The sequence below is a fragment of the Condylura cristata genome, unplaced genomic scaffold (assembly GCF_000260355.1).
Source record: "Condylura cristata isolate star-nosed mole 26May11 unplaced genomic scaffold, ConCri1.0 scaffold00026, whole genome shotgun sequence".
Taxonomy (NCBI): Eukaryota; Metazoa; Chordata; class Mammalia; order Eulipotyphla; family Talpidae; genus Condylura; species Condylura cristata.
The window spans coordinates 9,342,677-9,356,380 of record NW_004567127.1 but is presented as its reverse complement, the minus strand read 5'-3'; the positions used below and the strand labels follow the sequence as shown (position 1 = coordinate 9,356,380).

General features: G+C 48.6%; 1 protein-coding gene across 1 annotated transcript in view; it reads left to right on the top strand.

The window, feature by feature from the left end:
- SARS (seryl-tRNA synthetase) overlaps positions 1-13,704 on the top strand; it is an 18,164-nt gene that overhangs the window by 3,607 nt on the left and 853 nt on the right. The window contains exons 2-10 of the mRNA XM_004689702.2: positions 1,176-1,246; positions 5,455-5,535; positions 6,463-6,621; positions 7,869-8,012; positions 8,718-8,873; positions 11,180-11,401; positions 12,189-12,318; positions 12,578-12,735; positions 13,386-13,515. Of these exons, the coding sequence (XP_004689759.1) occupies positions 1,176-1,246; positions 5,455-5,535; positions 6,463-6,621; positions 7,869-8,012; positions 8,718-8,873; positions 11,180-11,401; positions 12,189-12,318; positions 12,578-12,735; positions 13,386-13,515 (1,251 nt within the window). The remainder of the gene's footprint in view (positions 1-1,175; positions 1,247-5,454; positions 5,536-6,462; positions 6,622-7,868; positions 8,013-8,717; positions 8,874-11,179; positions 11,402-12,188; positions 12,319-12,577; positions 12,736-13,385; positions 13,516-13,704) is intronic.

The following is a 13,704-nucleotide window of genomic DNA, read 5'->3' as shown; positions in this document are numbered from 1 at the left end:
AAAGCCTCATTCAGATTTTACTGGGTTTACATGCAGTGGAGTGTGTGTGTGTGAAGTTCTATGACTGCAGGTTTTTAACCACAGCCATGTTCAAGATACAGAACCGTTCCATCACCACCATGAAGCCTCTCGCTATCCCTCTTCCCTTCCCATTCGAGCCCCTCCCAGCCCTTACGAATTTGTTCTCCAGCTCTGTAATTAATGTAAGTGAATGAAAAAGCGGTTCTATTATTTTGTGCTAAAGTTGAAATTTAGTTAAAATTTGGCAAAACCCGCAGCTCTCCTGCCCCCTGTAACTATGCAAGTGCCTCTCTTTTTCTCTCTCCTTTTCTTAATAAGCCTGTCTAATTTTTTTAGGAAAAAATATTTTTTTTTATAATATAATAGTTTGTTTTTACATCATTTTGTACTTTTTTTTTTCATCTCACTTGTAATCCCCGTGGGTTTCCCATCACCGAGTCACCCTTTTTAGGAAAATCTTAAAGAAAACTATAACTCGGTGCTCTCATTTCCAATAATGTCAAAAGCTTAATTTTTACCATACTGCTCCTAAAGCTTCAATGCAAGAGGTCTGACTTTGCTAATCACAGTTAGACTGGTGAATTATGACACCAGTTTGTTAATTTGAGCCAGAATACTTATGTAGGCTGATTAGTATACTGTCTTCCCCCAAGGAAGCCAAAGGATAAGAAACTAGAAGCTGCCAGTTGAGCACTGTGTCAGCAAAGGGAAAACGCAAACCATCTCTAGCACACACGTGCAGCAGAGAGTTCATAGGGACACAGACAGGGCTACCCTCTTTCTAGAACCCAGTGAGTGGTTTCTTCAAATGAATCTTAGGTGATTTAGCAGGTAATAGTTACTTGAGCACTTTCCAGGTTATTTCGATGCGATGCTCTACAGTAGTGTCATCAAGTTATGATGCTTTTTAGTCTCACAATGGCATTTTTTTCCTCACCAAGTCCTGGGGAGTCTATCACGGTCACCAGCACTTGCTAAACTGAATGTGGAGCTCAAAGGCTGTGAGGTTTCACAGCTTCAGGAGGTAGGCCCTTTAGTTCTTCCTGCATTTTAGTCTTGGGCTGAGATTGGTGCTAAGGAGCCATGATTAGGAGACAGAGGTCTCGCAGATACTTGTACATCTTTGGTTTATTTTTGGCTTCTTTATTTTCCAGGCAGATTTCGGGCAGACAACTTGAACAAGCTGAAGAACCTATGCAGTAAAACAATTGGAGAGAAAATGAAGGTAAGCGAGTTAAGTAGCGGCCTTGAGAACTTGAGCAGTGGTATTTAATCTTATTCTTAGTTAATACATAATTTCTAGCTTAATATTTCATTCTGCGAGATACTAATTTTTTTAATCAAAAGGGAGAAATTATTTTAAAGGAAAGTCAGGAGCTCAGAGGCACTTTTCAGAGGCTGGTTACTCCATCTGACTTCATACAAGCCTTAGTCAACTGGTCAGGCTGCTCAACAGAGATCAGATGTTTATTTCTGAGAGTCTGGAGTCTGGAAAGTTCAAGGTCAAGGGGCCAGCATATTGGGTGTGTGGTGACCCTCTTCCTGCTTCATAGACAATTTTCTCACTATGTTCTTATGTGGTAGGAGGAACTAGGGAGCTCCCACCTCCAAGTACCATCACAGTAGGGGCGGGAGGTGGAGGTCACAGAATATCGAGGGAATATAAAGATTCCAGCTATAGCAAGATAGATTCTTCTTTTTTTAACATTTATTTATATGGATACACTGCTAAAGGGAGCAGCAGGCAAGACAGGAGAGGTCTGCTACACCATGTAGGTCACCTCCCTGGCTGGGGGTTCGAACTCATGCTGTAGTGGCTGCTGACAGCTTCATAGTGCTGTGCTTTAACCCCTTGCACCACCAGGGAGGGCCCAAGATAGATTCTTGCCACACTGGTCACTCATCCAGCATGTTCTTACAATAAGAAGGTACATTCCACCAGTAACAGTACCAGGAGGGTTTCTTTAGGGTGGATTTCCGGTTCTTTGTAATCATGCTCTCTAATGAGAAGAGCCCAGATGTGGCATCCAAAGCCCAGACCGATGACTGTGTGACTTTAGGCAAGTTAACTTTGAGCCTCATCTCTCTCATCTGTGTGATGACAGTATCCTCACCGAAAAAGTAGAATTGTGAGAACGAAATTTTTTTAATGTAGAGAACCTGGCACCCTGCCTAACAGCACTGTTGCTGCTCAGCAGTTGGGAATAACAGTGGAAGAAGTCTTCACTGGCCTTTATCCAAAAATCCCACCTAGAAGTGGGTATAGCTCTGGGCAGAACATTTGACCACAAAAATCCTTCCTGTGCTTGAAGAATTTCAGTTCAGCTTTACTTTGGTGTACTAAATAGTTGGCATTATAAACCTCTAAATGAAATTAAGAAAATTCTAAAATGTTGGGACCTTGATGAGTGAAGCGCATGATAGATTCCCTGGGGATTCCAGCATCTTCCACTTCATAAGCATCTGCATCCTTCTCTTCATAGCACTCTGTTACACTGTCGGCTTGTGACTGGCTGCAGAAATTGTTATGACAGTGATGCCGTTTTCTTCCTATGGGACTCGTGATGCCTAATTGTTTGCATTTCAGAGGAGCCATCATTACATTAGTCCCCACGCTCCCCCATCCCCATATGCTTTGGGACCTAGGAACAGATAGTGCCAGATGAGTGGTTTTTATAGCAGGAAGATGGGCATGAGTGTTCTCATTGGCAGCGTCATTTTTTTTAAAGATTTATTTATTTATTTATATAGAACTGGGGTACAGGCCAGAGGCACAGGTGTGGCGAGAGGATTCACCAGAGACAGAGTAGGGAGCAGGACAGGCAGATCGATGAAGTACACTGCTGAGGGGAGCAGCGGGCGGGTCAGGAGAGGTCTGCCGTGCCATGTGGGTCACCTCCGGGCCTGGGGATCGAACTCATGCTTAAGTGGATTTAGCTTCTCAGTGCTGTGCTTTAACCCGCTGTGCCACCAGGGAGGGCCCGACAGCGTCATTCTTACACCCCTTCACTGCCAGCCCTGCAAGAGTGCTCTCTTTTCTGTCCTCAGGAAAGCTCTAACATTGCTTTAACTTCTGTAGCACTTACAAATATACAAACCCTTTTATACACATTTTGTTTTGATCTCTGCTGCAGACTTGTAGAGTAGGTAGTTTATCTGTCAGCCCTATTATCAATAAGAAGATAAGGGAATGCAGGAAATTTGGGGACTGCAGAGCCAGAACTTGAACTCAGAACCTGAATCCACTGCCTTGAGGGCTTATCAGCAAGGGAACCTCAGCTGATACCATGTGGACAATTCTGAGATTCAGCCCTTTCTATCTTTTTTTTTTTTTTTAAAGATTTATTTATTTGTGCATACAGAACAGGCCAGAGGTGCAGGGGCAGTGAGAGGCTTTACCAGAGACAGAGTGGGGAGCAGAACAGGCAGATCAACGAAACACACTGCTGAGGGGAGCAGTGGGTGGATCAGGACAGGTCTGCAGTGCCATGTGGTCACCTCCTGGGGCGGGGATCGAACTCATGCTGCAGTGGCTTTAGCTTGGCCCTTTATTTCTACCCTGGTGGTCTGTGCTTGTTTCATCCAGACTTATTCTGATATTTTCAGACTTCCAACTTTAGAAGGTGATTTTGCCTAAATTGCTGAAGGATGTGAGTTGGGTTGTGGTTAGAACCCCAGTGCCTCACTTTGGTGTTTGAGGGTGTCTGATGAGCTTAAAGGATTTCCATGTTTTGCCTTTAGAAGAGCATGAAGATTTCTCATGATTCAGTTTTTGTTCAGTAGTTGTATAAAAGTTGTACATGATATTGAAGAAACACAACAATTCACTGTTACGTACCTACAATGTTTAGAAATCTTTGGGACATTGAACATGATTTCTACATTTTGCTTTACTTATACTTGCAAAGCAGACTCTAAATCTTCTCAACTTATTTTTATACAAATTTTACATGTCTTGCTATGATGGTCTTTGATGAATTTTCTTTTCTTTAACTCCTTTTAGCTTAAGAATTTGGCTCTTACAGTGATCTTTCCTGTAGCCACAGGCAAAGATTAGAAATGATGAGTTGACAAAAGTCATCATAAATAAGGATGAAGAGAGAAACCAGAGAAGAGAAGCTCACCCCGGCTATACCCTGCCCTTTTGCCAAGATGCATCGATTGGTCCAAACTTAGTTCTAGATTTTGACAATTTTCTTCAAAACTTTTATTTTTCCTTAGCCTCCTAATATTGCATCCACCCATCCATGCCCCCCTTGTTTCATGCTGGCAATGGAGGAAAGAATAGAAAAGCTAAAGGAGGCATCACAAAATTAAAACCTGACTCACACAAGGAGGTGGGGGTGGAGGGGTTTAGCATGACCTTTAGCCCAGCTGTAGAAGTCAAGATCCTTAGGCACCTGGGCCTTCTCACAAAGCATAAGGCCCAGCCGGTATCAGACTGTTGTAGGGAGTGTCTGGAGCACAGACCTGACGGTAGAGATGTGAAAATTGGTGGACTCACCTTCCTGGTTCAACATAGATGTCCAGGGTCAGCAGCAGACAGGCCCCTCCCAAAGGGAGCAAGACTATATTGGTGCAGTCTGCTTTGGCACGGGACAGCAGTCCTACCCACCTGTGACTATGCAGGTGCTCCTGTCACACTCTCCCTCCACAGGGCAGCAGCCTCCTGCCTGCCCATGACCTGTACCTGCCCAGGCTTCTCTGCACTGACCCACCTCAGCAGAGGCAACTCCCCCCAGTGCCGCCCACCTGTGACCATGCAGGTCTCTCTCAGCAAACCTGTCCCTTTTGGAGCAACTCTTTTCTGCCCATTTGTATCTAAGCAAATGTCCTTTGTTCTTCTGTCCCCTTCCCCGAATAAACCTGCTTCTTAACTATATCTAACATCTCTGTGTCGTGAAGAAACTCACCTGGGAAACTCGCCATGTGCTGCTGAAAGGGGAGCTCTGGTGAAACCTTTCCCAGAGTGAACCCAAGACCCCACACTTTAAACCCATGGGCTCCCTAAACTACATCACTGCAATTGCTCTTAGCGGTGGGCAGAGATCCCCAGGTTCTCGGCTGGGCAGCTCCATGCCCAGTGCGGGCTCCTGGGTCCTGCACCACTTCCCATGAGCATTTCACACGTTTCTGGTGCCCAAGAAGGGTCCGTGTCCAGTCAGCCACTTTTCTCACCTGCCTGATGACATCAGCCTTTTGCCTTGGTTAGGTTAATCAGCCACTGTCAAAAAAGCTAGAAAGTGTGAGCAGAGGCTTAAAACTGTGACCCTTGCTCCTGTTCACAGATTCCGCTCTCCGGTGTTGCACCTTATAGGGACAATTATGTGCAAAGTTTTGGGATTCGTTTAGATGATACGGTAATTGGATGAGCATTTGTAAACCTGTTGACTTATTTCTTCTGTTTAATAGTGTTTTTCCTCTTCCCTGCAGAAAAAGGAGCCCATGGGAGATGATGAATCCATCCCAGAGAACGCATTAAACTTCGATGACCTCACGGCAGACGCGCTAGCCGTACGTTATTGTCCTTCTCTAGGTTGGGACTTCTTTTATCTTCACTCTATTCCTAGACATCAAGTGCTGCCGCAAGGCTCCACACAGCATTTTGGCATCTGTAGCTGGGATTAAATTTCTGCAGCTGGGAAGTGCCCCGTCCATCTTTTATACTCGGATTTGGTGTATGAGACAGCAGAGATGGAAACAGAGGTTAAGAAGGGGTAGGAAGAATAGGGGCCCAACTGTGCTTCGTTTGTCCAGCTCCAGAAAGTGAAGCAATTTCTCAACTCACTATAATTTGGTAAATGCAGAATTATGCTACCATAGCCAAGGGCAGTGATTGCCAAGTTCTCTAGGCTCTGCTCCCTTGTTTTTACAACCCTTAGCACAAAAGCATAGCAAGAGCTTGAACTCAAAAAGTTGCCAGCAGGGACATTTCTGTCTAATCCTGCCTGATAAGGGATTTCCCCTCTCCCCCCCAAGAAATTAAAGTGCAGTTTGAAACACCTGCAATAACGAATACAAAATAAATTTAAGACAAGATTTCTTGCTTCTGGTAAATTTATGGTTCTCCTAGAGGGAATGTTAAATATAGCATATATTCAAGTGTTAAATTGGTTTAATCAGGAAAATCATTAAGTGTAAAATACGGTAAAACTCTGAGAAGATCTACAAGTATTAAAATTCCTGAGATGGTTGGGCACAAGGGGTGGGGTGGGGATGGAGGGGCTCAGGCTGGTATTGGTCCATCCCTGCTCTAGAAACGCTGAGGAAAACCAGCAGCTCCGAAGACTGAGCCCAGTGGCTCTGGGTTCAGAGTTCTTGAGGACTTTCCTTTTCAGTGTTTAGGATCCCCTCCCACGGTAGTCTGCAGAGCTCAGCCAGCTTTGGGCCAGAGTCTTCTACTCTGACCTTGACTCAGTTTCCCTGTCTGTTCTGCTACAGAACCTGAAAGTCTCACAAATCAAAAAAGTCAGACTCCTCATCGATGAAGCCATCCTCAAGTGTGATGCAGAGCGTGTGAAGCTGGAAGCAGAGCGGTTTGAGAACCTCAGGGAGATCGGGAACCTTCTGCACCCCTCTGTGCCCATCAGTAACGACGAGGTGGGCAGGCAGGCAGGCAGGCAGGCGGCGTCTGTGCCACAGCAGGCAGCTGCCCTACAAGTCTCGATTGGGAAGGGGGCGGGCTGGGGGAGGACAGTGAGATGCCGCGCTCCCTGTATAATAGGCCTGGTGTCGGGAGCGAGCTCTTTGTATATGCCCTCTGCCCACCAATTGAGCAAAGAAGGAGTGAGATCGTTGCCTGATTGGGAAGCTGCAGAGACAGCAGGTAGGAGGAGATTCCTGGCACAGAAATCTCTTCTAAATCGGGCTGCTGTCCTGCACTGCGTGTTGCCCTTGGTAGCAGTAAGTCTTGTGGGAGGGATCTACTAAATCAACCTCACCCCTCACCCACACCCTGCTGGGAGCTGCAGGTTGAAGGGAAATCTGCATGATAAAAGTTTCCTGCTGAGTGGGAGCTTCCCCGGCACAAAGCTGCTCTGAGCCCAGCCTTTGTTCCTTGACACCCTGGCGGTGGCAGGGCCCATCTGTGCCTCTTTCATTCATTCCCTGCCGGCTGGGGGGTGCAGACGCTCAGACTCGGAGGTCAGGGCCCTGAACCCGCCCTCATGTGGCCCCAGGGACCAATGAGAGCCTGGAAAAAAAAAAATCTACATTCTCTTCTGCACCCGAGGCAATTTTGATTGTGTGAGGTTGTCCTGGTGTGGGATTTTCGAGGAGTCATTTAAAAGGGTAAATAAAGGGGGGTGCAGGGGTGGAGCAGGATGAGTACCATGATCTTTTGGGAAATTGTGATTTCAGTTTTATGAGTACAGTTCTAAGAATTCATGAATTCTCTATCGAGTACACATTTCCCTAGCAAATTCCCTTCCAGCCTCTGTATGCAGTGACCACCAGCATACCAGAGCTCTAGGTCGTTCTGGAATAAGATCTGAGAGGGTGGAGGGGCCTCCCTAGTGGTGCAGGGGGTCAAGTCGCAGCACTATGAAGCTATATGCAGCCACTGCTGCACAAGTTCGATCCCCGGCCAGGGAGCTGACCCCACAGGGTGCAGCAGACCTCTTGTCTCGCCCACTGCTCCCCTCAGCAGTGTATTGTAGTGGATCCACCTGTTTTGCTCCCCACTCTGTCTCTGGTAAATCCTCTCACCCTCCCCCACACCTCTGGCCTGCACCCCAATTCTTCTATACATAAATAAATAAAAATAAATCTTTAAAAATAATATTTGAGAGGGTGGAGATTATGAAATAGAGATCATGGATCTTTCTCCCCTGGTCTTGTTTCCTTAGGATGCCGACAACAAAGTAGAGAGGATTTGGGGTGACTGTACAGTCAGGAAGAAGTACTCTCACGTGGACCTGGTGGTGATGGTAGATGGCTTTGAAGGTGAAAAGGGGGCCGTGGTGGCTGGCAGCCGAGGATACTTTCTGAAGGTAAGAGTTGGGGATGGGCTTACCGAGAAGGGACTAAAAAAAAGTAAAAGCATAGAAAACTGAACCTGCTTTAAAAGGCCTCCCGACCTGCCAGCTGTGCTCACCTTTCCACTGCACACCCGTGGCGCCTGAAGGATTGCTCTTTCTCTTCAGCAATACTGCTCAGCAGAATTCCTCACAACGAAAGCAGGATCCCTCATAATGAATATGTTTTGCTGACCGATCCAAACCAGTCTCTGCCTTTATGGCGTCAGTGTGATTGGACAGCCAGGCAAGGGCCTGGGTGAAACCCCCGGGGGTAAGTGCTGTGGCACGAATAGGCCCGACTGCCACCACTGGTAGACAGAGGTGACAAGCTAGATGAGCAGGAAGGCTTGCAGGAGGGCGTGGTCAAATAATTTGGGAAAGAGAAATATGTGGGCTTCCTCTGTGTATTCAGGCGAGTCCAGTGTCTGAAGAGTTAGCACGGGGCAACTCTCCCACACACCCTGGGCGAGTGGCTCTTTCACTGCTCTGTATCTTAGAGAGAACCTCATAACACTTCACCTGGATAATAGGCCAGGGGCGTTTTGAGTCCATTGTTGGGGGGCCCTGGCCTTTCCTGCCCTCCCGTGTGTCCCTGGGGTGCGACAGCTCTGTAATCCTGGCAGATGGACACGTGGTGACGGAGTCCATCTCACAGCGCTGGGTCTCTTGCTCCTCTAGGGGGTCCTGGTGTTCCTGGAACAGGCACTCATCCAGTATGCGCTCCGCACCTTGGGAGGCCGGGGCTACACTCCTATTTACACCCCCTTTTTCATGAGAAAGGAGGTCATGCAGGAGGTGGCACAACTCAGCCAGTTCGATGAAGAACTTTATAAGGTGAGTGTCCAGGGCAGGACGGCTTCCTAGGTTGCGAAGTTTAACTTGGAGATTACAGAGCAACATTGTCCAGTCAGAGTTCTGCGGCGAGGGGAATGTTCTCTGTGGCTGTTGAGCTCATAGAATGTGGCTGATACAACTGGGGAAGTAAAACTGAAATCAACACGGGTGTCTAGTGGCTGCCATATTGGACAGCATGGATAAGGCCTACCTTGACCCCCTCCCTCCCTTCCCAGGTCATCTGCCGCGTATAAAGAGCAGACACCACGATGAGCTTAGAACAGACATACATGTATGGAGTGCTTGGGACACAGGAAATGATAGAACTGTTTGGGCTTCCCTTCCTTCCTACTCAGACTCCAGACTGAAAGCGTCCTCAGAGCAAGATATTTTCCTTGGGGTGGGGATGGCTTCCATTTTGGCTCTGATTCCATAGTGAGCATCAGAAGGAGCCAGGGGATTCGAGTCAAGGTTCAGAGTCAAGGTTCGAGTTCAAGTCAGTTCCATCAGTTCTGACATCAGCCATGACACCCCCAGTCTGTGCCCAGCACTCAGAATGTCTAGTGTCTGCTGAGGACTGCCATGTTGCCACAAAGTTTACATGTCCTCTGTCCTTCAAGAAGGCTCTGTCGGAGGGGGGTGACTTGCTCGTATTGCCTATTTCCTCCCAAGACCCATGGCGGGGAGGCAGTCTGACTTACCTTATGTAGAGAGAGGAGTTTCACAGTCAGAATCTTCTCCACACTGGGTCCAGTAGATGAGTTCAAAGCTGTCTCTTCATTCAGGGAGCAACATCCTGAGCACAGGTGCAGCCTTGGTGTCTTCCTCTCTTCTTTCCTTTCTCTCTTCTAATGAAAGAAATGTGTTCTTCTAGCAACTCAGACCTATCTGATCTTTTCTCTTTCTCATCTAAACTCCAAAGATTGGAGAAGCACTAACAGAACTCTAGAAGGATGAAGTCAGGCAGGTAACACCAGGGAGGGAAACTTACATGGGGATTATGAGAAATATCAGGTAGCAGGTCTTCCTGAACTACTTGCACCTGCCACTTCTTCTCCAGATGCTTCTTGGGTCCACAGGCAAGGAAAGCCCCCCCGTGGGGTAGTGAGGGGTTTGGCTGGCATTTCCTGTCTGACCTAAACCTCCATCTGTTGCTTCTCTGTCCAGTAGGCCTTTCTGCAGGGTGGGAACATCTGCATCTGTGCTGTCCGGTGTGGCAGCCCCCAGCCTGTGGCTCCTGAGCATATGAAATGGCACAGACCAACTCCTGTCACTTTGCGCCAACAGGTGCCTGTGCCGCAGCGGGCTGCCCGGCCCCGGGGCTTTCTCTGTTGCCTGACAGTGGCCCTGCAGTGAGCTACATGCCCTTTGTCAGACAGCAAAGTGGTGTTTGCAGGTCCCCAAACCCTGGCACAGAGGAAGTTTCCTTCTCTAATTTGGCTTTTTGTTGTTTTGTGTTTTCTTTAAAGCAATGCCGCATTGCAGAAGGCTGGGGCAGTCACCCCCTTTGCATTATTGAGTACCACAGTTACCATTTTTAATATTCTCATGCAGCCTTTTTTCACACGTATATTAACTTCAGTACTTGTCATTGTAGTCGATAGGTTGCCTTTACTTGCTTACATTCTGTGAAAAGCATCTGTCCGTGTTAAGGGTGGTCCTCGTAACCTTTGTTTTTAAGTGGCTTCGTGAGCTGGATGCAGGAGAGTCAGTCTTCTGTTAATTATTTAGGGGGCTTCCCTCTTGCTGTCCATAGTGATTTTACAAAGAACTTTGTCCCACATGCAGGTTTTTGGTGTGTGTGTGTGTGTTTTTTTTTTTCTTTTGCATTAGTTTCTTCCACTGAACACCAAAGTGATTCTTTAATAAAGGAGGTATAATCCTGGGCTAACCCACAAGCCCCTAGAAAACGGAAACTGTCTCCTTCTGCTCAGCAGGCAAAAAGGACTTGGCACTTAGTAAGGGCCTCACAAACTTTAGCTGAGTGAATGAATTTCTGTTTCTACCGGCCCAGGCTTTATTCTGTGCCCGCCAACAATGGCCTTGATGGCTGTTTCATTTATCAGCTAAGTAAACTATTACCAGAATACTTTATCTCCTTTCAGTATGCACCTCTTTGATCTCTGTTGGGAACCCCATTCTGGACTAACCCAGTCCCTCCCTCGTCACTGTTTCATGTCCCCTGCTCACTCTGGGGGGAGGAGGCTTAAAGTAAACCCCTCCTGTCCCAGCACTGGTGCCGGCCCGCGGTCTCCTGCTCTGTCTGCCGCCCTGCCCCTGCCTAACCTAGAAGCCTGCTTCTACAGGTGATTGGCAAAGGCAGCGAGAAGTCCGATGACAACTCCTATGACGAGAAGTACCTGATCGCCACCTCAGAGCAGCCCATTGCCGCTCTCCACCGGGACGAGTGGCTCCGGCCGGAGGATTTGCCCATCAAGTACGCTGGCCTGTCCACCTGCTTTCGCCAGGAGGTGGGCTCCCATGGCCGTGACACCCGCGGCATCTTCCGAGTCCATCAGTTTGAGAAGGTGAGTGGACAGCCCAGGGTGAGATGTGGGACGCCTCCCACTGCCCAGGGCACCTAGAGGAGAGCAGAGGTCTTTGTTGCCGAGGCCTGCTCTGGCCCCATCTGTGTTTCTGGAAAAGAGCCCAGAGCACACACTGGAGTAGCTCTGAGCGCAGAATTTGGAACAAGTTTGCTGTGTCCGATTCCAGCCTGCCAGCACCACCGCTCACCAGCTGTGTGACCTGGACAGGTTGCTTAACTTCTCAGGATAATAGTAGAACCTTCTCCAGTGGGCAGGCCTGCACAAGGCTCCATAGTTGGAGTGTCCACAGCACGTAGAGCAGTACCTGGCCTGCCTGTGTCAGCTTACCTCAGAGCTTGTGCCTCGCCACACCCCAGGCCAGGTTAGCACCCATCTGGCTCACTGGGGCCCACTCTCGCCTGACTCCCAGAGGTGTACGAATGGGTCTTCATTGCAAAGAGACCTCCCTGTTGGGTCCTTTAATGTCTTTTTTTTTTTAAACACAGAAGAACTAGGGTATAGACCAGAGATGCAGGGGGTGAGAGGACTCACCAGAGACAGAATGGGGAGCAGAACAAGAGGGTCTACGAGATACACTGCTGAGGGGAGCAGCGGCTGAGACAGGAGAGGTCTGCTGCACCATGTGGGTCACCTCCATGGCTGGGGATGGGACTCAGGCCATAGTGGTGACAGCACTGAGACTTAACCCTGGGCCACCAGGGAGGCCCTGTCCTTTAATGTCTTCCCCCATCTCACTGTCACTGTCTGCTTGGGTCCCTCACTGCAGATTGAGCAGTTTGTGTACTCGTCACCGCACGACAACAAGTCATGGGAGATGTTTGAAGAGATGATCGCGACCGCAGAGGAGTTCTACCAGTCCTTGGGGATCCCCTACCACATCGTGAATATCGTCTCAGGTATTGGGCTGCCTCCAGCCCACACGCACCGGCCTCTCCAGCTGAGCTGCCACACAGAGCAATCGCTCACAGTCCAATTAATTGCCCACATTAATTAAAATATCACACTCTTCCCACTTGGGAGTGTTCAGTGATGAGAATATCTGGGTGTGACTTCCCTCCTGGCGTAGAAGGGGAATAAAAGAACTCTTCAGATTTGGTGGAGGTGAGCCTTCTGAAATGCGGCTCCTGTGTGAGTTCTAAGGGTTTCTCCTTTCAGGTTCTTTGAATCATGCTGCCAGTAAGAAGCTCGACCTGGAGGCCTGGTTTCCGGGCTCCGGAGCCTTCCGGGAGTTAGTCTCCTGTTCGAACTGCACAGACTACCAGGCTCGCCGGCTCCGAATCCGCTACGGGCAAACCAAGAAAATGATGGACAAGGTAGCCAGCCCTGGGGAGGAGGGAAACTGGCCTTCACCGCAGAATAGACCGGTCTAGTTCTCAGCACTCCGAGAACGTCCCTTCCCGGCACCTTGGAAGATCTGAGCTTCTCAGTCTAGACCAGAAAGGGAATCTGAAAATAACTTCTACAGAATCAGGGATGAGGCCTTCCAGCTAGAACTGGAATCTGTCTCTGTTCTACAAAGTAGTTCTAGCTTTTCTTTGGGGGCGTGGTTTCCATAACTCCAGGTAAAGAATGACTCCCCTTTGCCTGCCCAGAACAAGTCATAGGCGATGTCTTCTCTTTCCTCACTCAAGAATTTTGTCTTTTCATTCCCAGTATTTAGGGCCTAATTCAGGTAGACTTGAAAGATTCTAAAGATTGAAAGGAAGCCACTGTGGTAGTTCTTTCCCTGAGAGGGCCCACCTCTCCTCAGAACACTGGTTGTTCTTGGAGAACTGCGGAATCTTCCTGAGTCGTCAATAAGCAATAAATAACAAGATATTAAGGTCAGAGAGAAATGGTAATGGATAGAGTTTGTCTTGGGTGGTCGTGGCCTCTGGGTCTGGCTGTGAGGTGGTTCCTCGGCATCAGGAGGACCGGCCCAGGGTGGCTGTAACCGCTCCCTCTCGGGACCCTCCCCTCGCAGGTGGAATTTGTGCACATGCTCAACGCCACCATGTGCGCCACTACCCGGACCATCTGCGCCATCCTGGAGAACTACCAGACGGAGAAGGGCATCGTCGTGCCTGAGAAATTGAAGGAGTTCATGCCTCCAGGTAAGTCTCCGGGCCCAGCCACCTTCCTCTCTCCTCTGTCTTCACGCTCCTCTGAATAGCAGGCCCCTTCTAGAGCCCGCCAGGTTGCCTTATTCAGATGCTGCCCCCCAGTGCCTCCTGTTCTCCAGCGCTGGGCAGCGCTAGGGACAAGGCTGAGAGCAGTCAGTTCTTGTGTGGTGTCTTGTGTGG